We start from the raw sequence: 23,377 nt of genomic DNA, 5'->3' as shown, positions 1-23,377 counted from the left end.
CGTCCGTTGGATTTACGCAAACTCCCCGGCAGTTCTAGTCCAAATAATTATGACGTCTTGAAAGGCTATTATAATTTTTTTCTTTGACGCCTTACATCAACTCCGGACAGTGATCGTTTCCGTTCCGGAACTGTTTTCCTTTACTCCATCAATCACTGCCACCGGCTTTCGAAATTCGTTCCAAATTTTGGAACGATTATCTACGCAATAAATTTCCTCAGAACCATTAGTTACCGGCTTGAAAAACTTCAATTTGATAATTTCTTCCCAAAATTTAAACAACTTTTCCTAGATTTAAAAAATGAGCATTAAATTTACGTCCCACACAGGACCTTTATTATGTGTGCATTCTTATCTAAGTTATCTCCCCGAACCCTTTGGAAAGTAAACATGGAGGGAAACGTGAATCAGATATATAATTGAAATGTATGTTAGGCGCATAGTCCCTCCTAAGTCCAAAGGGAAAACAAGCCCAAATGCTGCAACATAAACTTGGACAGATACAAATGATGATTTGAATGAATATCAGAGGCGGATTTAGAGGGGGGCCCAGGGGGCCCGGGCCCCCCCCCCTTTTTGGGAAAAAATTTGGTTGCTTATATAGGGAATCATTGAAGCGTGACTGGAGCGGGCCCCCTCTTAGGTCAGTCAGTGGGCCCCCTTTTATGAAAATTTCTGGATCCGCCACTGAATATGCGGTTGTCAACGGAGGCAGTTTGGTCTACCAAATTATGCAAGCCTTTCCATGTTTCCTTTTCTCATTATGAACATAAAGGGACATCTTTTATCCATTTATAGTCGGATCCAGGGTGGCCCAGCCCTCCCCCCTTTTTCCCTGGAAAATGTTGGTTTATTATATAGGGAAGCACTGAAGCATGACTGGAAATAACACCCCCCCCCCCCCTTTTTTTTAGGTCAGTCAGTGCCCCGTCCCATGTAATATAAGACTGTAGGTTCATATCATTTCTGTTCAAGGTTTAACATTGTTAGTAAAAAATACCAGATAGAAGTAAGGTTCTCTGGGAAAAGTTTTTGCAAATAACATAAACATAAAAATGTGCCATTTTCATTCTTTTCACTTTTGTACTTTCACTATGACAAGACATTCTCAGTATGAAGTAAAGAGGTTGTCAGACTACAACCCTACATATATAAACTTTAAAGTTTGCATCATTGACATAAAGTGAACACATTTGTGACTAATTAACAAATGACCATGTTAACTTGCCCTTCAATATGTTCACTAATTTAACTTGAGTAGCACATAATATATTGGCCATTTGATATTTATACAATGATTGGAACAGAAACTCTTAACACATTATGTGCTGCAATATACATGATGATTAAAATATGGAGTTCAGGTATGATTGCTAATGTGACTATCCACCAAAGTTCAAATGATATTGATTTAAGCAACTATAGGTCATAAGGGAGCTACCATTTGATGTTTATGGGGGGGGGCTAGGATGAAAAATTTTGTCCTGCTTTTTTTTTAGTTGTAATCTCTGTCCTGCCTTTTTATTTTTTACTCTATTCGGTCCTGCCTTTTTTTTTACTAGTTTATCCTGACTTTTTTTACACAAATTGTCATCCTGCCTTTTTTTTTACCAAGTTGCTCATCCTGCCTTTTTTTTTTACTAAAAACTCCTGTCCTGCCTATTTTTTTCAAATTTCATCCTAGCCCCCCCATAAAAATCAAATGGTAGCTCCCTAAGGTATAACTTGCATGTGCCACAGTCTGCAATGACTAAAACTTATTTAGTAATCTCAGTCATCTTGTCATGTCAAACCTTACAAAATGTGACATATTTTAATATGTGTTCCAGATTTTCTTACCTACAACAGCAATTATAATGTTTATTCAGTTTTATTTTATTTGTGAACAACCACACATCCACCGCTTGAACTTTTTTATGACATCATCAACTCAAGTATGAATATGGTCAGTCTTTCTTTTCATCAATCATGACAGAGGTGTAATGAAACAAGAAAATTCATGAAATCAACATTTATGTACGTTGTATCTATAATAATTGTTTTCAAAAGTGAATTGTTAAAACAAGTGAAACTGCGAGCTACTGCTCACTGATGATACCCCCGCCGCAAGTGGATAATATTAATAGTGTAAAAATATGCAAGTGTTCGGTAAACAGGAAGTTGTCGAGTGATGAATCTGAAAACGCATCACACGGTATAGCTGACTTATAAAAATCCTGAAACCAAATTTCAGAAATCCTTGTATTGTAGTTCCTGAGAAAAATGTGACGAAAATTTTTAACTTGGTTATCATGTGTAAAATCATACAAGTGTTCGGTAAACAGGAAGTAGTCGAGTGATGAATCTGAAAACGCATCACACGGTATAGCTGACTTATATAAATCCTGAAACCAAATTTCAGAAATCCTTGTATTGTAGTTCCTGAGAAAAATGTGACGAAAATTTTCAACTTGGCTATCATGTGTAAAATCATACAAGTGTTCGGTAAACAGGAAGTTGTCGAGTGATGAATCTGAAAACGCATCACACGGTATAGCTGACTAATATAAATCCTGAAACCAAATTTCAGAAATCCTTGTATTGTAGTTCCTGAGAAAAATGTGACGAAAATTTTCAACTTGGCTATCATGTGTAAAATCAGACAAGTGTTCGGTAAACAGGAAGTTGTCAAGTGATGAATCTGAAAACGCATCACACGGTGTGGCTGACATATATAAATGTTGATACCAAATTACAGAAAGGGTGGATGTGTAGTTCCTGAGAAAAATGTGACGAAAGTTTCATGGGACGGACTGACTGACTGACGGACGGACTGACGGACAGACTGATGGACGGACGGACGGACGGACTGACAGACAGAGGTAAAAAAGTATACCCCCCCTTTTTTAAAGCGGGGGTATAATAAGTTTGTTCCTTCCAAAATATAATGCTCTGTTGGCATGGTTGGGTGCCGCTAGATACTACCCAGAGGTGGAACCCTGAACAATAATGGACACAACATCCAAGCTTGATACAGCTCTCAATTTGGATTGTGATTATATATATATTTGACATAGCTTGATTTCTGGCACAGATTGAATGTGGACTAAGAACTTTAAATTTTAAAACTGGATATTTCCCTTATAATATGTACATGTAATATGGTATAATATTCAAAATATAAATACATGTTGAGATTCACCATATCAAAGAATCAGAAGAATTGAACTTTTAATGAAAACTAATTAAGTTTAGTTTTGGACCCTTAGGACTTCAATGTGGACTAATTTAATAATGGGGCTCAACATCTAAATTCATGGTTAGATTCAGCATAACAAAAAAACCTTAATATTTATTTTTTTATAAAAATCAAACAAAAACTTTAATTTTGGACCGGTTGGACCATCTTGTACAGATCCCTTCTCTTATACTTTAGTTATTGTCTAAAAACTAAATGTCTCCCAATGATGACATCACCATACCATTACACAGCCACAAATTTCTAGCAGTTGTATAAAACAAATTGATCAATGCAGTTTAAATTTATGTTACTTCCGAGAGAGAAAACAAACCTGCCCCCCTTTAATAGATGAATGGTATATGTAGGTGTAATGGTCCTTATAATTATGAATCCTATTCTTGTTCAAACATTTTACCTAGACACCTATGAAATAATTCTTTGAAATACTGAACCTTGCTGCATTAATTTTTATTGTATTTTTATTACTGCTCATCAAAACATTATCGTGACCAATTCTCTCTTACATTATTGTACATATACTCTTTACTTTTACTGCACATTAACCAATTTCAATTATTTGATATACATGATTGGGGACTGGGTTTTAAGCTAACAGATACCTTGGTAGCTGTTACACCCAAATTATGTCCTGATACTCTTGGCATTAACAATAATTGTTATTGTAGTTGTGTGCATTAAACCAGTGATGAATATATGTACTGTAAATCAATTGCTTATATTTCAAAAACTTTGAAAAGGAATCTGGTCCAATTGCCTGTTTGTCACTGCTAAATTATTGTCTCACTAGCGATTGAAATCTCATAATTTTTATTCAGTAAGGAAACACAAGAGTGCACACGCTGAAATGTCTCGCCTTCTTTACTAATCATTGATATTATGTTGATAGTCCTAGATATAAAGCTTTATTTCAACTGTCACATAAACTTAACATTAACCAAGAAAACTTAACATTAACCAAGAAAACTTAACATTAACCAAGAAAACTTAACATTGACCAATGAACCATGAAAATGAGGTCAAGGTCAGATGAACCATGCCAGGCAAACATGTACAGCTAACAATTCTTCCAATCAAGAAATATAATTGACCTATATCTTATAGTTTAAAAAAACACAGACCAAAACACAAAACTTTAACACTGAGCAATGAACTGTGAAAATGAGGTCAAGGTCAAATAAAACCTGCGCAACTGATATATGTATCATAAAATATTTCCATACACCAAATATAGTTGACATATTGCATAGAGTATTAGAAAAAAAAGACCAAAACTCAAAAACTTAACTTTGACCAATGAACCATGAAAATGAGGTCAAGGTCAGATGACACCTGCCAGTTGGACATGTACACCTTACAGTGCTTCCATACACCGAATATACTAGACCTATTGCTTATAGTATCTGAGATGTGGACTTGACCACCAAAACTTAACCTTGTTCACTGATCCATTAAATGAGGTCAAGTGAAAACTGTCTGACGGGCATGAGGACCTTGCAAGCTACGCACATACCAAATATAGTTATCCTTTTACTTATGATAAGAGAGAATTTCACATTACAAAAAATATTAACTTTTTTCAAGTGGTCACTGAACCATGAAAATGAGGTCAAGGACATTGGACATGTGACTGACGGAAACTTTGTAACATGAAGCATTTATATACAAAGTATGAAGCATCCAGGTCTTCCACCTTCTAAAATATAAAGCTTTTAAGAAGTTAGCATACACAGCCGCCGCCAGATCACTATCCCTATGTCAAGCTTTTGCGTCAAAAGTCGCACGCTTGACAAAAACCTGGAAGCTACATGGAGCTTGAATATCTCCTATGGTAATATATGCCATAATTATTTTAACATCAAATTCATGACAAAAATGAATGTCATTGTAGTAAAAGCAGTTGTAATACTGCATTTTTTATGCATAAAATCTACTATTTAATCAAAAGTGTTTATAATGTATCCAGAAATATTACAAATGTTAATTCTTTCAAATACAAAATAACAGATCATTTATTGAAATCAACCTAGCTATATCAATATTATTAAAAACTGATCATGTCATCATGTTTATTTTTTTCATCATATTTTATCAAGTTGTATTAAACATTATTATCATACTTGACTTTTTATACTAATGTATGCAATGTATATGTTTGCATTTTGTTTGATTTCTCTTGATGAGGGCCTCAGGGAAGATTAGTTACATAGCTAACTGTGTAACCCTCTTAAAATAAAGTATTGTTGTTGTTGTTGTTGTTGTTATTTTGAGATCGGGTTAACCCTGTTTACACAATAATAATTCATTTGCGAGATAATTTTATTACTGTTTTCTTTTTGTTGATAGCAGATCTTTATTTTTTGGGCTATAAATATATTCACACTTTTTGATGAATGGCCAATTGAAACTATTCTGTTTTGGAAAATTGTAATCAACTTTAGTCTTGTGGTTTTTTGTTGTTGTTGGGATGCTGTCCAATGAACCTATACCCCAAATCTCCTTGTATTCATATGTTTATACTTTATATATTTGGAAAGAAGTTAAATTAGATTTAACTGTATCATTTGGCTAAAACTGAGATAAAAATATTCTTTATATCTATTTTAATTATTAACAACAATACATGTATGTTCATGATTAATTTATGAAGACATACAAATTTTTGAAAACAACAATCAATAAAACGAAAATAAATATTTCAAAAATGCACACAAATTTTCATGAGCAGCTAGTATGCACTTCAATTCACTCATTGAAACATGAATAATCCTTGTTTGAGAGTGCATTAGTCTTGTGTAAAAGTTATTTTTAAGTGTGAGTCTATCCATTTATTTATACATGTAGAATCTCTGCAGGCTTTCAATGCTTCTCATGTAACTTGATAAACTTCCAATGATTAGGTTGACATAATTGTGATCTGAAAATATATAAACATTTTTTTTATAACTTTGTAACTTCTGGTAGGTAAGGGATGTATATGGTATGCCATTGTTTGTCCATCCATCCTTTAAAATCATTATGGCCAGTGGCGGATCCAGGGGGGGGGGGGTTCCGGGGGTGCGCACCCCCCCCTTTATTTTTGCCGATCCATGCATTTGTATCGGGACATATGTTTTGCACCCCCTGCACCCCCCCTTTGCCCTGGGTTAGCACCCCCCTTTCGAAAATTCCTGCATCCGCCCCTGATGGCAACACTTTGTTCAATATCTCAAAGTAGTAGGGGCTAACTAAAAAAGGTTTTTATTTGGCCCAGATATTACTGCTAATTTAACAGTTATCCTAAATATTTCAAAATTTGTCCAAACTAGACTAAGGTACACCATATTCAGAAAATAATGGTTTTTTTTTTACAACTAAAGAGTTAACATGGCAATAAACTTAGACCAAATTTGTAAAATTTCTTAATTTTCTTTGTTTTTTGTCAAATAAAATTATATTTTAGACTGTAATGTGCCCATCCAAGAAAAAAATTATATTTAGTGAGATTATGTCAATAGTTATAATAAAGGTTTTCTTAAATTATTTTGTTGTTTTGGAAACTGCATAAATTCTATATTTGTCCTCGTCTTCATGATGTAATTGTGACCTTATCAGACAACCAGATGCTCTGCAGGGCGCAGCTTTATACGACCGCAGAGGTTGAACCCTGAACAGTTGGGGCAAGTATGGACACAACATTCAAGCTGGATTCAGCTCTAAATTTGGATTGTGATTAGATAGTTGACACAGCATAGGTTTCTGACACAGAATGAATGTGGTCTAATGAACTTAAAATATTTTTTTTGCCTTTGAGCAATTCACTATGCTGTTGAATATTAATCCTCTCAAAAAAAATGTTTGAAGAAATTTTCTTTTTATTTATGAAATCTGAAATGAGAAAAATTTAACCCCCCCCCCCCCATTTTTTTTTTTCACATCCCCCTTTCCCTTTTTCCAAAACTGATCTCAATTCAAATTTCTAATAATGGAGTTTGCAACAATAACTACTCATTTAAATACATCATAAAATATTAAAATGTAAAATAAAGTGCTTGTTATCACTGAATGGCAAAGATTGTTTTAATTTATCAGTTGGTAGTAAAAGTGAATATACATTGTATATTGTATAAAACAATGATTTAAGTTGATTCAACTACTATTCTTGACAAAGAAAGATAACTCCAATTGAAATATCAATTATATATATTGTATAAAACAATGATTTAAGTTGATTCAACTACTATTCTGGACAAAGAAAGATAACTCCAATTGAAATTGCAATTAGATATTTCTTGCTATTGCTCAATACTGTGCAATTGAAAATATTTGCTATTGCACAATACTGTGCAATTGAAGATTTCTTGCTATTGCGCAATACTGTGCAATTGAAAATTTCTTGCTATTGCACAATACTGTGCAATTGAAGATTTCTTGCTATTGCTGAATACTGTACATAGATTCAGCATATCAAAGAACCCCAAGGATTCAATTTTTGATGAAATCAAACAAAGTTTAATTTTGAACCCTTTGGGCCCCTTATTCCTAAACTGTTAAGACCAAAACTCCCAAAATCAAACACAACCTTCCTTTTATGGTCATAAACCTTGTGTTTAAATTTCATAGATTTCTATTTACTTATACTAAAGTTATTGTGTGAAAACCAAGAATAATGCTTATTTGGGCTCTTTTTTGGCCCCTAATTCCTAAACTGTTGGAACCAAAACTCCCAAAATCAATCCCAACCTTCCTTTTGTGGTCATAAACCTTGTGTCAAAATTTCATAGATTTCTATTTACTTAAACTAAAGTTATAGTGAGTGCGAAAACCAAGAAAATGCTTATTTGGGCCCTTTTTGGCCCCTAATTCCTAAAATGTTGGCACCAAAACTCCCAAAATCAATCCCAACCTTCCTTTTGTGATCATAAACCTTGTGTTAAAATTTCATAGATTTCTATTCACTTTTACTAAAGTTAGAGTGCGAAAACTAAAAGTATTCGGACTACGACGACGACTACGACGACGCCAACGTGATACCAATATACGACCAAAAATTTTTTAATTTTTGCGGTCGTATAAAAAATATTATGTTTTTAATTCATGTTTCTTAAATTTATGCAATTCCAAACATAATGGGGCTTTTTGGAATAGTTTATATTCTTGGACAAAAAATAGTCCTTTAATGCCCTTCTCCTTTGCTTTGAACAATTTCTCATGAAATTTTAACACAAAATTTAGATTGAGTTCCCTTTATAAGTAATTTTTTGGAGTTTCTTTCAAAAGTTGCAGGACCTATCAGATTTAGGGTATTTTTCACATCTATTAAGCTTGAGTGTGCTTAGAGTAAATAATCTAGATCTATACTAAGTGTCTTTCAGTTGTTTGTATGTAATAGTACCTGACCATGCCCCCTTTTTCTTGGTTTTATTTATTTCTACTTGTATCCATCTCATGATGAGTTAAGATTTAAGTCTTTTTCAACTGAATTTTATAGTTTGTTTTTATTTTGTACTCTTACACCACTGTCCCAGGTAAGGGGAGGGTTGGGTCCCAGCGATCATGTTTAACCGATACATTATGTATGTCTGTGTCTGTCCCAAATCAGGAGCCTTTAATTCAGTGGTTGTTGTTTGATGTGTCACATATTTGTTTTTCGTTCATTATTTTGTACATACATGTATGATAAATTAGGCCAAATTTCTAGTTTTAATTGTTTCACATTTGTCATTTCAGTGTATTTTATAGCTCTCTGAGTGGTATGGGCTTTACTCATTGTTTATAACTGTACTATGACCTACTATAGGCTACAGTTGTTAACTTCTGTCATTTGGTCTCTTGTTGGAAGAGTTTTCTCATTGGCAAACATACAACATACTCTTTTTTTATATTCACAGTTTATAGCATAAACCATGTAGTTGTATCCACAATTTGATCATATAATTTATATCACCATATAGGAAATATTAGTAATTTAAAAAAAAAAAACGTTTGTGAGTATTTACTTTAATATATAATTTGGTCCGGTATTTACTCAAATATATCTAGTAAAAACTTTCATATATAGAAGACATACTTACGGTGTATCAGTTGATTTATATTGAAGCTACATGTACATGTACACTGTATATGTAAATTTTCTCAAATTTTCATTCTGTTAGATTTCAAGTTTTAACAATAACTGTTAAAATCTCCAAGGAAACATAGAAATCAATAACTGTGTTCATAGTTCTTCTGGTTGAGGGAGCTGAAAGTAATAATGAAATAATAAAATGAGTATAACTAAAAATAAATTGTTGAAATGCAAGGACCTGCATTATTTAACATATAAAAAGTTTGAAAAATAGTGGGAGGGAAGTATTATTGACAATAAAAAACTGAATGCAACCTTTTTTATAATTCTTTCACAGGCATCAATCTGTATCATCCTACTATACTAATTAAAGAAAGATATTGAGTGTTTAAGTGTCACCTACATTTGTAACTATAAAAAAGATTTGTCTACATTAATCAATTTCATAAAATATGGCTTCAAATCAAAATCAGTTTTCATGTTAACATTTTAAACATTGTTATTGAGCATTAATTTTACTCATTATTTACAAACATTTTTTTTTAGAACAATGTAAGTTGTCATTTTATTCCATGCAAGGCAGGATAATTAAATAGTATTTTTTTTATAAATTGATAAAGTAATTAATCCATGCAAATAAAAATATTTAAAGAAAAAACCAATACCTATTATAATCTTTTTGTTTTATTCATTCTGATTCAATCTTAACACTGTGCTGTTATCTTTTTTGTCACCATCTGTAAGATAAAAATAAAAACATTAGAATTGATTACTGGCGTCTTAGAATTATAGTCAAAAGTGTTTTTTATTGCAGGAATAAAAGGTTTATTAAGAGTACATGTACATTGTATATATAAGGGCTAAGGCCAAATAAAATACTGTGTGTGTTTCCTATTACATCTTTGAAAATAAATGGTAGGTAGGTAGGGAATTTATGTAATTCAACATTTTTTTTTACATTGAGTCTAAGGGAGAGATATTCTGACTTAAACAGTGCTTATTGAAAAATTACAAAAAAAAACTTTAAGGTAGGCATCTATTTCCAAGCTTAAAACATATAGGGTTTAGTACAGAGGGAAATAGGAAACACACATATTTATTTATTTGACCTAAATGTGGTTCTTAAAGGGTAAATAGAATACAGAATAATTGGACCAAAATTATAAAGATTTTACTTTTTTTTTTTTGGGGGGGGGGGGGTAATTATTATTATATTGTATAGACTATAAATTGACTGGATAATAATTCAATACAATATAGTAATATCGAAATGGAAATGCTCCCATCCAGAATATTGTAAATTAATACATACATGACCATGCATGGTGACATATATATAATAAAAGCAAATTGCATAACAAATTTAGTAATGTGTGAGTTACCCTATATTATTTTTCAATTATAATAATTTATGATTGTTTTATTTTTTTTATCCATGATATCTAAATTGAGTTTTGAGAAATTCGGAGATTGGTAAGTAAACAGAGTCTTAATATAATATACATGTAATATCCCAGCCCTTACTGAAGTTCGTTTAAATAATGTATTTGAAGCCATATGTGTCAAATTGGCATTATTTGCACCCCTTTCCCAGGAAATCCTAAATTTATCCCTATAGAGTCCAAACTTGTCTTTTGTAAAATATCTTTAATTCCACGTGGAGCAGCTTCTCGGGTAAAATTTAGCCACTCTCCCAACATTGTATTCTGTTCTTCAAACGAGTTTATTAGCTGATGATTGGGTGCCAGTTTATTAAAAGTATGTCCAATTTAATATCAAAAGCTATAGCGTTAAGTGTTCTTTCAACTTCACAGACGAGAAGATCATATTTTATGTTTCTTCATTGACAAAGATTTTTTTTTATGGCATAATGCAACAAATCGATCGAGTTTTCATACCAGAATTGAATTCTTCGACCTATTAAACGATACAGAAATTTGCAAATTTTTATTTTGTAAAATTATTTGGATTGAGTGCATTTTACTTACGGTTAGTGTTTTTATTCATATATACTGGTAAAGTTAATAACAATTATCCTCATTCATCAATGTTCAGCCATATTTGCTTCAGTAGCAACAAAAGGTCAATCCGGGTCAAACCGCTTGAAGAGCGCGTAACGAAAAAAGCCGAAGGCAGTGATTAGTGTAGAGTAGTATTCGGGCCCGTATGCGGATCGGAACTGGAACTGCCGGGGAGTAAGGTAGCAATACACAGTTAGAAGTTTAGTTTCGCATTATGGCCCCTGTTGAATTTTTTAAATATGAAAGTTTTTGTACAATAAAATAGATTTTTAGATAATTGAAGAATAATATAGCCTTCTTAGTGGGTTTATATGAACATTTGAATGATTTTAACATGTTTTATAGGCCATTTCAATGATTGACAGTCCGTATTTTTCTATCCGTACCGTTCATAGGTCCATAAATTATTGTAGTGTTTATCAACAAAGATTTTGCGCTCGATCTTTTCAATTCAATTTTATGGAAAAACGAGCAGGAAGACATATGATTTTTTTTGGACCACTTGATAGATATAAACCTATGGATTCAGGAAAGGTATCACTGTAATTCATTGAAATTTTCCTTTAGACCAAATTTTGGAGACTTTTGTGACATGTTCACCCCCCTTTTTTGCTATATTTTGTATCTAAGAAATGCAAATTGTTGCCATGGTTACACCCAAAAGGGATTATATTTCACCCTTATGACCATTAGAAATCAAATCTATGGAAGATTCTCTTTCTACAAGTATATACATGTATAACACACATATAAAGCCTTCTTTGTTAGACAGGGGGAGAAAGAGGGTGTTTAAAAATTATGAGTGTCAATTTTAAGTTTTTTTCCTAACTGTGTATTGCTACCTAAAATTGATGGAGTAAAGGAAAACAGTTCCGGAACGGAAACGATCACTGTCCGGAGTTTGGAGTAAAGGAAAACAGTTCCGGAACGGAAACGATCACTGTCCGGAGTTTGGAGTAAAGGAAAACAGTTCCGGAACGGAAACGATCACTGTCCGGAGTTTCGACATCCGTTCTGTCCGGTACGTGTCCATTTCTCGTACGTTGCATATCCGGTGTGTGTCCGTTATGCATCCGTTACACGTCCGTTTTATTCGGTCAGTACATCAACGGACTCCCAACGGATAACAATTTTGTCAACGGACAACTTTTATTTTCATCCGTTAGGCGTCCGTTCGTGCTTTCCGGTAAGGTGTGACCGAGGCTTTACGGAATGCTGAAAATCTACCTGGCGTTATGTCGTAAAATTTCAAAAGATAAGGTCTTCCAAATTTTATTAAAATTGACAGTATTATAGATTCGTGGTTTTAACAATATTTCCATTTGGTTTTCAACAACATTGAGATGCATTGAATGACAACTGACTTTATCGAAATATAACTAAAATTGTTAAACAAAATTAAGTTTATTATGAAGTCGTTTATATTGCAATCATAAATGGTTTTAAACTTTTGTTTGCCTATATTGGACGGGTTATTGTTTTGCTTGTACATCTTTTAAAATGAAAATAGTTGATTTACTTCTGGACTCAAATATGTTTTTTTATTCAACACTATTTAATGAATAATACAAACAAAATATTAAATACAAGTGAGCAAATGTAAGCGATTTCTTTCTATATGACATCATAAAATATATGCATAAAAGTAAACAGTACTGATATGCCTTGTATTACAATAATATGTTAAAAACTTACTGCCGCCATTATGGATATTCATAAATTTAAACTAACAAATTGCACATTTGGTATAAGTTTCAGGGGTATTTAAACAAAGAGACAAAGGATTTAAATGATCATATTGATCAAATGAAAGATAGCTGTCAACTATTTACAAAGTAATAAACATGTTAATAATTATAATCGTTTGGTTACGAGGTTATACACATAATGAATGTTTAAAGTTGTTCTGGTGTAACCTCGGTTCAGTTGATGTACAAGTTGCATAGACACAAATTGCTAATTCAGAGTCTAATGTTGGGGATTTTTTTCTCTCAAAATTATCTTTTGCCTCTTCAATCAAGACAAATCTTTATATTTTTTTTAATAACAAACCATTGAAAGGTAAAAATATTTTTTGTAAACTAAAAAAAAAGATGGATATTTTTACTTTTCAAATTATTAGGATTAGCTCAAATCAAAAGGCCTTTTCAAGGATTTTAGCCATCAAAATTACACGGGTTACAAACTAAAACTGAGGTAAACACATCAAATATAAGAGGAAAACTACGACACAACAGAAATACAAAACTAAAATGTAACACACACAGAAAAGAACTATAATATAACAATGGCCATTTTCCTGACTTGGTACAGGACATTTTAAGAAAAAAGTGGTGGGTTGAACCTGATTTTGTGGCTAGCTAAACCTCGCACTTGTATGACAATGTTAAATATAACACTAAAATGACACCATTACATAACATAGTTTGGCTGATATTTAGACTAATCATTTATATAAATAAATAATTTCAATTACAAAATTCTGTTGACGTAAGACACAAAACATGCATTAGGTTTCAGGTAAAAAAAGAGCAGCCCCTTATGAATTAGGTACGGTCTGAATGGGGACGTTAATCCGATGCCTCGTATAAAGAGGGTGCCACGCTCTTTGCACGTTTTAAGGAACCCTTGCAACAACTCTATGAGGGATCCGTAGGTGGCCTGTTGCAAGGCAAAATTTCTGTCCCTATCCAATATACCCTCATTTTTTAGTAGCAATTCAATTTTCGCCGACCATCATCCCGAATGGCCTCTATTATGACAAGACCTATCTATTGTATTTATTGTTACCTTGTTCTCGTCCTGAGCATGCATGAAATATTTGACACTGGACGTTAAGCAACCAACAAGCAATCATCAACAGCTCAGCAGTATATTACAATTATAGTTCAAGATTTATAAACATGCATATAGCTAATCGTCGCAATATAACGGTCTTTGTCTTTCTGTTTTCATAAAAAAAGTATGTTATTAAGTTCATCATTAATCCATATACACGCGACAGACTTTCATTTTTACCCCATCTCTTAAAACACCCGAACGCTCAATAATTATAATTCGGCACTTCGAGGCAATATTCATCTATTAAAAGAAGATAGGGTATGATTGCCAATGAGCCAACTCTCAACAAGATACCAAATGACACAGAAATTTATAGCTATAGGTCGCCAACAATAAACAAAGTCCATACCGCATAGTCAGCTATAAAAGGCCCCGAAATGACAAATGTAAAATAATTCAAACGAGAAAACCAACGACCTAATTTATGTACAAAAATGAACGAAAAACAAATATGTAAAAAGTAAATCACAAAAATACTGAACTCAAAGGAAAATTCAAAAAGGAAAGTCCCCAATCAAATGGCAAAATCAAAAGTTCAAACACATCAAACGAATGGATAACAACTGTCATATTCCTGACTTGGTACAGGCATTTTCTAATGTAGAAAATGGTGGATTGAACCTGGTTTTAAAGCTAGGTAAACGTCTCACTTGTATGACACATCAATAAACGGTAACCACTCAATTACATGCTCCTGACCTAGGACAGACACATACATTCAGAAGGGTATCTAGTACATTTTAGTCTTTGCGCATTGAAATGATTCGTAGTACCCTGTCGCAGATTTTAAAGCCATTAGTAATGTTGGCGCTACTGAAGTTTTAAATTTTGAGTCTATTTCACAAATGTGGCAGTTTCAGTTTACGGAACTAATAAACCATGGATGATCTCTTAATTATTGGCGTATGACTCCAATATATGTAAACAAATTCTAAGAAACTTTTTTATTTAACTTACCTGAAGTTTGTTTTGGAAAATATAATTTTATAACTCTGCTACCTTATTTTTGTTTTCAATTCAAAAATCATTTTCGTTCAGCACTAAAAAACAAAAACTCAAACAAAGCATACTAATGTTATACATTCTATATTATATTAAAATTGTATATGCAAACAAATTGAATCCTGACAATTTCAAGATCTTGTTAAAATCTTTTCCCGGTCAAGGCAGTAAAAAAAAACCACACACACCGTCGCACTTTACAATATAATGTACCTAACATCAACCATTTTATATCTGCAATGAAGAAAACCGATCATTCTGGAAAAATATGTTTTTATGGTTCAAATAGATGTCAATGTAAGTCATTTAAGAAGGTTTAAAGTTTTAAATTTGCTTTCCATGATTGTAGTATTTTCCAGAATTCATTCTGTTTCGTGCATATTTATACCCAATCCTTCCAATTCAAATGTGACTTTGTTTATATACCCATCCTTCTTAGGGACGACATCAAAAGTTCAATGTAGGATAAAAAACTTAATTCACATAGTTTTTTCGCTGACCCCCCTACCCCCCTTCTTAACTTAATTTGGGAAAAATTGATTTACCTATATGGATATATGTAAAATCGATTTTATATGAACAAAACTTTCAGCTATGTTGACCCCCCCCACCCCCAAACTATTCGATTTAAGTTTTTTATCCTACATCGATCTTTTGATGTCGTCCCTTATTCAAATATAACTTTGTTTATAGCAAACATGTTTTGTCATCAACTACGCAGTGCGGTATGTGAGTTCACGGAATAACGGTTTGAGGATATCAAAACAAAGAACAATAGTGTAAATAACGACAAGTAGGCCTATTAGTCACTAGTATATTTATTTATAGTAATTCTAAATATCTCGTACAACATGATTTAAATATGACAAATTTGATCAACCATTAAATTGAAAATAACGGTGTGACTCACACATTTTATTGCATTCTTTTAAGTGTATAAATTACATTTTATCAAAGTATTTGTTTTTTATTCAAAACTCCAATTTATGGAATTGTAAATCTTGCTGCAAACCAAATTAATCTTTGGTTATCCCAATATAGGCTGTGTGTACATGCGTAAAAGGATGTTTTTTGATGAATTATATACAATCGTTTTATTTCAAGTACTAGAAATATAATCACAGCGTCACCTTTGCGTTTGAAATTGTCACAATAAGAATTGTATTAGTTTTAAAAAAAAACTACCTTACAATAGATGAATTCTTTAGAGAAAATCTCTGAATTAAAACCCAAAAATGCTGTTTTAATACTACTTCATTAGAAAGTTTGTTTTTCAGTATACGGTGGCGGAGGAACAGTAGGTGAATATGTTCCATATCCCACAGGGGTCTGTCCAGCAGGTGGTGTATATGTACCGTATCCGACAGGTGGGTTCTGTCCAGTCGGATGACTTTGTCCTACAGAATGACTAAGAGATGTTATGTGCTGCTGTTGTTGACTTATAAGATATTGCATTTGTTCTAGTCTATCACTGGCCGAAAAGAACTTGAATGCTTTTTTGTAGTAACAAAACATAACGCAAACTATGATAGATGTTACAAGCAGGAACACTCCAAAGAATACTCCGAATGCATTAGCGTAGTTTTCAGCCCTGTGGTGATGTCCGCAGGTTTGCATGTCCTTTCCACTGCATTCGACTAACCCTGCTATTGTATAACCTATGCTAATTCCACAGAGAGAACACGAACTGACGGCAAGTGCATAGAATGCAACAACCTGGAACAAAAGTAACATATAAAGATCTTATGTAATACATACATTGCTTGTGTATTAGTTTATTTAAAATGTTGGTATAAGAGTATTTTTATAGTACTTTGTAAAGTACACGTACCATAGTTACAATGTATATTGAGATGCATTAAAACAGATTGTGGTGTTGGATTAGATTGAAATGTCTCAGTTCCATGAAAAACATTTTGTGAAGTTTGGCATCATTTTATTGTTGAAACACACCTATTAAATTAAGTAAAATTATCAAAGTGGCCTGTGAGTTTTAAATTTTTCTTGGATTTAAGTTGCTCATTGTTTTAATTGTGTAACGACGAATGCATATTCGTGTCCTTTTGTTGTCATCGTTTTGTCGTGTTTGATGCTGGTGTTCTCTTGAACAGGATCATTTCAAGGAGTCCTTGAATATTTTCGACAAAGAATACCCGAAAGAGCCATACAAGTAAGTATTGAAAGTAACAAGTAAAGGATAAAAAATCAAAATCAAAATCAACACAAAATGAAAGTTCGAACCAATGCAATCCCCACAAAATCATGTGTGCTCTGTTATTGGGGCCAATTACTGTCTTTAAAATGCATGAATGTTCAGGAAGACTTTATTTTATTTTTCTGCGCTGCTGCAAATATGGTATATGTTAACGAAGTAATTCAAAAGATATTTAGATTAATGCATTAAATATGTTTTTTTTATATATACACTGGATTTGATCGTAAATAAACGACGATAACTAATGCCTCGTTAACACGGACATTTAGTTCGAATTGAATTTGAATCGAATACGAATCGAATTCGCTAATTGCGTACACACACTCTTCTTTTTTAATTCGAATTGATTCGAATTGGCTAATTCGAATTATCCAATTCGCATTAGAAATACGCTTTTGTCAATACGAATTTTAAAAAGTTAACGTCGTTTGGACAGCGAATTTGACGCGCATTGTAATTCGAATTAGAATCGACGTTAGGACGTCAAACGTTTTGAATGCGAATTAAACTAATTCGAATTAGTTAATGCGTATCGAATTCGAATTACGTGTGAACTCAGCATAAACCTCTTAACATGTACACTATAACATTTATCTGGTTATTAGTCCTAATAAGTTCTTGAATTCTTTTTAGCGATCCGCAACTATTGATATTGTTTACTTTAACACGTTAGATCAATTAAAGCATACCAGACATCTCTGTTTTGATCTTTCTTCATCAGTAGTCCATTCAGACTTCGTACAACCCAACACTAGTCCACAGATAGCACCTGCTAGCACCTGAAACATAATTATAGCTTGTATTGCATTTGAACATGAATATTTATTTAGAAAATATATCGAGTGATTGATACTACTAAATGTTCAGTGGCAAACATCACATGCCTTCGTCTCTACATTTAGGTCCAAGGTGGAGAGTTTTCTCATTGGCAATCTTACCATACCACCTCTTCATTTTTTTTGTATACAGTGTAACCTGCCTAATCCGACACTTGAGTATTCCAACATCCTGCTTTAACCGACAAATTTTCACGGTACAAATATATGCCTATCCTTACAGAAAAACCTGAGTATTCCGACACCATGCTTAATCCGACATTTTTTTCTGGTCCCCCAGTGTGTTGTATTAGGCAAGTTCCACTGAAACATACGTTATGATACATTGTTATAGCTATAAGAAAAAAGTGTATAATGCCGACCCGACTCAGAGTGAGAATACGAATAAGATTGATAAAATTACGGGGGCGATCTCAATATAATAAAAACTTGAAATTATTTGTATTTATTTTTTCGCTATAGTATTTCTTGAAATTTTGGCCGTCAGCAATAATGAAACAACTTCAATTGACTGAAAGTTTCTGAGATATAAATGCCTCCACATCGTCCCTTTCTACATGTATATAGAAATCAAGTAAATAGGAAGTGGGATTACATAGGAAATCATTTCATTTGATTTGTAGATAACAATTTAAGATATATATTTGCATGTTGATTGGCCTTTTGAATGAAAAACCACAAGTGGTCCTCCATTGAACTTTCATGCAGTTTTAGATTTCTTGTCTGTCGTGTTAAATTTCCTATTGAACTTTATTAGGTTCAATCCAAACAGTATTTTTTAATCTATATGTAACCAGTTTAAATATCGCTAAGAAGGATGATGTAGAATGATGATGATGATGGTGATGATGTTGATTGACGACAACTGCGACGACGACGGCGACGAGTAGGAGGAGCAGGAGGAGGAAGAGGAGGGGGATTTTTATTTGTCTGGTTGGAGTACAATTCCACGACGACCTGCACTCGATATTATTAGTTCGTAATGTTGCTGATGATGTGTTTACAACAAATAATTAGAAGTAAGTCCTTACCACCAGACCTGAGAAAATTGGACTTCCAGATATCAATGGCCATCCTCCACCTGCAGCTGCTATTAAAAGTACAATACCGGTTCCAATAGACAGAACAGAAGCAACCACCATCACTATAGCTATGGTTCTAAATCGTTTGACAGCATTTTGTCTAATATTGAAAAGTCTAACTGAAAAGTAAAATAATATTTTATAAAATAGACTTAGTTTAGATAATATTTATTCATCAGTCACACATCGTTATTTAAGCTTACACTCTTGATGCCGTAGGGACACATATGTGTCGATATTTTTGTTTAATTTTTACAAGCGCATGTTCATTACTGTATCCTTTTCAACTACAACGTTACAGGTAAATCTTTTCTTCAATGACGTCGCAAATGGCTAATTTCTCTGTAACTATGTATGTTTATGAGAATAAAAATATTCGGTATTCAATCCGGAAAAAAAATATATGTCACGGTACATCTATAATTATACTAAAATTACGAGGTCCAATTTGTCAGCCGTCATCACGTAAAAACGATGAATCAAAGAATTCAACTTTATATATAACTAATATAGTACAATGGTGTTGATTAAAAATTACACCACTCTAGGCACGTTTGTTTTCCACGTAATTAATATTGCCAATAATTAATAAGTTCCGGATCGAGTCCGACACCGATACCAATAGTATATTCACCTGTTACCTATTACCTTATCTGTACGGTCCGCATCTGACAGGCGCACCACCAAACAGTGTATTTAGAATTTTGCTGTATACTGTTGAGTAAAAAATACTCCATTCCAGGCCCTTTTGTTTTCCAAATTATTAATATTACCAATAATTGATAGGTTCCAGGTCGACGGGTTCAAACAGAAAGATTTTGAAAGCAGAGAAAACTGTGCACCTTATACATGTTATAATCGGCATGACTTTATCAGATGACAATACCAATACTAAAATAAGGCATACGCATAGTTATATATCAGTCACGGACCCGCGATATCACGGGTGTGTTCTAGTATATATAATATATGTGTCTCTGTTAATATATATAAAAAAAAATGCACGATTTTTTAATATAAAATATTTGATATAAAAAAAAATATTTTGTTATATTAAAAATGATAAATGATGCATTAATATTGATAAATAGAAAATAAATTATTCTACAACGACTTGCCATGTATATGAAATTAGTGCCAGTTATAACTTATTAACTTTGTAAAATTATTATAAGTATAATAATTAATATTCCCAGGATTCGTGTCTGTTGATCTCTGCTGCAAACGTAAAAATAATTTTAAATAACTGTAAACTTGCATGTAATTAATTTCGTCTCAATTTTTACAGATAAACAGTATTCTAAAATACTATTAATTGCCGGTTGTTGAGATCTAGCTAGACAATCAATTTGACTTAAACGTGTTGTCATTTGAATCGATGGATATGATTGGACAAAATTAATTAGCATTGTCGTTAACCTATTGTGATTGGGTACATATGAATTGCTATCGAAAACAGGGCGTAAATGCATTTACGAATCGCCCGTTAAACTGTTATACCAATAATGTGGTTCCCGCGTTCCTTTATTATAGATTGTCGACTGTTAATGCATTTATGATCGATAATGATAGATTGTCGACGATAATTTCGTAAATGTATTTACAACCGTAAAGTATACTTTACGCCGTACATCTATAATGGTCGACCGATAATCTATCATTATCCCCGATAAATTGTGATTATCTCATTTATGTGGTTCCCGCGTGCCATAATTTCATGGCAAACACAATTTAACCATGCTATCAAATTATCAAAAATGATTAGCATCAAAATGATGCCGTTTTTACATTGCATAACATATTTTACAATACACCCTTTAATGTTATTCATGTATAATAATGTGAAAGTTGTTCAATGTATTTTCACGATGAGGGCTTATATTGCTTAAAAACAACACAAACTATAACTATCAGGGAGTTTGTTTTTTTACTAAATATATCTTTGAAAAAAGTCTGTGATCAGCTTTATTTACAAAATACAGTATTTTTTTTGTATATTGATGGGTCTCTATAAATGCGAAAAAGGCTATCCACTAGAGACCAACATATGGAATTATAAGGCCTTCAACAATGAGCAAATTCCATTATGATACAAATAAAAAGCGTTAAAAGGCACTGCATGACAAAATGTAAAACAGTTCAAAACAGAAATACAATGGCTTGATTTATGTGTACATTGTACATATTTCAACTTTAAGGCAGATTACCACGACGTTGCATTGTAATATTTTTTCCTTAAATCACACCCGGTTACCATATCCTTGAGGGATCCGAAGATGTATATTGAAGCCTACATAATTTCATAATTCTAAATAAGTTGATATCAAATCTTGATTGTATTTCTTGTAATATCTGTATCAGATAATTATTAAACATTTGTACTTTATAATTAAATAAGTTTAAGTCGTCATGAAAATTAAAATGCTGCTTTATGGGCTTGCATACTTGCCTTCTTCTTCAGGCGGTAGTTGGGCAGCAGCGCAGGACCACATATCGAATGTCTGTTTACTATATGATGTTCTGTGCAGTTCTATGTTTTAGTGGAGAATTATCTCAATGGCAAAACCACATCTTTATATTTTTATATATGCGTTGTAATAATCACATGAACTTTAATGTTGGATATGTGTGTATACTATATAGTGATACTGTGCGTTTATCGTTATCATATCTTGCACCCGTTCAATATTATCTGAAAAATTATGTATATTTCACAATATTAACTATATCTACCTATGTTATTATGAAATGATAACATACTTCAATACGTAAATGTTCAGGTCATTGTTTAATTGTTTAAATCTTCGCTCTTTATTCTCTATATTAACAATATCCTTATTTTTAGAGCGCATTCATTTTCCCTTTTTTACCCCTTTTATTTGTAGTCATTAACAAAAAGGGACACTATGCAAATATTTTTTACATGAAGATAAAATTAAGATGTAATCGGGGAATGTGTCAAAGAGACTTCAAACCGATAAAGAACAGAACACGTACCAAGGCTACCAACGAGTCTTCATTACAGCGAATAAATCCCGCACCAAAATGTATGCTTCAGTAGGCCATATACTCCTTGATAAATCTTTGCATCTAAAAATTTAGTAATAAAGGATACCCATCATACAGTTAAGTCGGTCTCGTATCTTGACTTGCATTTTTTGAGAACAAAATTTTAAGACAAATATATATGCTTGCTGCATCTGATTAGGAACTTTCCATTTCTATGTACATTTTAGCAACATTCTAGCAGCGCTTGCGAATGGAGTATGTATCTGACAGTTCATACGCTATTCAAGAGCTAGCATTTCCTATTATGATTTCATTAGCTAGCATTCCTATCATGACTTCCTTGATGGAGGATTGTTAATCATACAAAGAATTTAAAGTTGAAGTCATCCATTTGAAAATTTAACGGACGCCATAACGAGTGAAATCGTTACGGGATGTCTGTGCACAGCTTACGACGGATATGTTTCATTTGAAACCACAATCGCATTCTCTTTTACTGAAAAGTGACCAATGAGATTTGCTTTTATCTCTGTCTCCAGGTGAAGTGAATGAATCTGCCTCTTTCTTCTAAATCAAACTTAAACTTTTCACACTACAAAACAATTTTTTGCCAGTAAAATAATACTGTATTCTGAAGCAACGTAGGGGTAAAACAAGAACGTGTCTATAGTACATGGATGTCCCATCCGCACTATCACTTTATATGTTCAGTAGACTGTGAAATGGGATAAAATCTCTAATTTGGCATTAAAATAAGAAAGATCATATCATAGGGAACATGTGTACTAAGTTTCAAGTTAATTGGAATTCAACTTCACCAAAAACTACATCGACCAAAAAACTTTAACCTGGAAAATATTCAGTGGCCATCATTCATTTTATAATTAATCATGACAAATTGAATAAGCTGTTTCCTTGTTCGTCTGCTCCGGTTTTATTTTTATTGCATATTTAAAATATTCTTGAAAGTAAAGTACTGAATCTTAAAATCCCCCCAAAAATATATTATAGTTGAATAAAGTCAAATTGTATTTGGGAACCAGACGGACGAACGGGCGAACGAACGGACGCGCAGACCAGAAAAAAT

At 32.8% G+C, this 23,377-nt stretch overlaps 1 protein-coding gene and 1 long non-coding RNA gene across 2 annotated transcripts; both read right to left on the bottom strand.

Annotated features, from left to right (window-relative positions):
• Positions 1-5,826: 5,826 nt before the first annotated feature.
• On the bottom strand, positions 5,827-11,473 carry LOC143066336 (uncharacterized). Its single transcript, XR_012975561.1, has 4 exons — positions 11,273-11,473; positions 9,950-10,021; positions 9,292-9,458; positions 5,827-6,155 (listed from the first exon to the last, which is right to left on the bottom strand). It is a non-coding gene; the product is annotated as an uncharacterized LOC143066336 (long non-coding RNA).
• A 4,477-nt stretch (positions 11,474-15,950) lies between these two features.
• On the bottom strand, positions 15,951-19,407 carry LOC143067277 (uncharacterized). The gene is made up of 3 exons (XM_076240403.1): positions 19,231-19,407; positions 18,053-18,142; positions 15,951-16,864 (listed from the first exon to the last, which is right to left on the bottom strand). Exons 1-3 carry the CDS (start codon positions 19,339-19,341, stop codon positions 16,406-16,408), a joined length of 660 nt encoding a protein of 219 aa, XP_076096518.1. The 5' UTR covers positions 19,342-19,407; the 3' UTR covers positions 15,951-16,405.
• Between the last annotated feature and the right edge of the window lie 3,970 nt (positions 19,408-23,377).

Source organism: Mytilus galloprovincialis, chromosome 3 (assembly GCF_965363235.1).
Source record: "Mytilus galloprovincialis chromosome 3, xbMytGall1.hap1.1, whole genome shotgun sequence".
Taxonomy (NCBI): Eukaryota; Metazoa; Mollusca; class Bivalvia; order Mytilida; family Mytilidae; genus Mytilus; species Mytilus galloprovincialis.
Note: the sequence above shows the minus strand (reverse complement) of the source record. Positions and strands in the feature narration are given on the sequence as shown.

Bases quoted from the DNA above. Each gene is read 5' to 3' on its own strand.
- LOC143067277 (XM_076240403.1), bottom strand. From the start codon at position 19,341: ATGGTGGTTGCTTCTGTTCTGTCTATTGGAACCGGTATTGTACTTTTA. The intron at 18,143-19,230 runs GTAAGGACTTAC...ATTATGTTTCAG, and splicing joins CAATTTTCTCAGGTCTGGTG to GTGCTAGCAGGTGCTATCTG. The intron at 16,865-18,052 runs GTATGCTTTAAT...CTTTTGTTCCAG, and splicing joins GATCAAAACAGAGATGTCTG to GTTGTTGCATTCTATGCACT.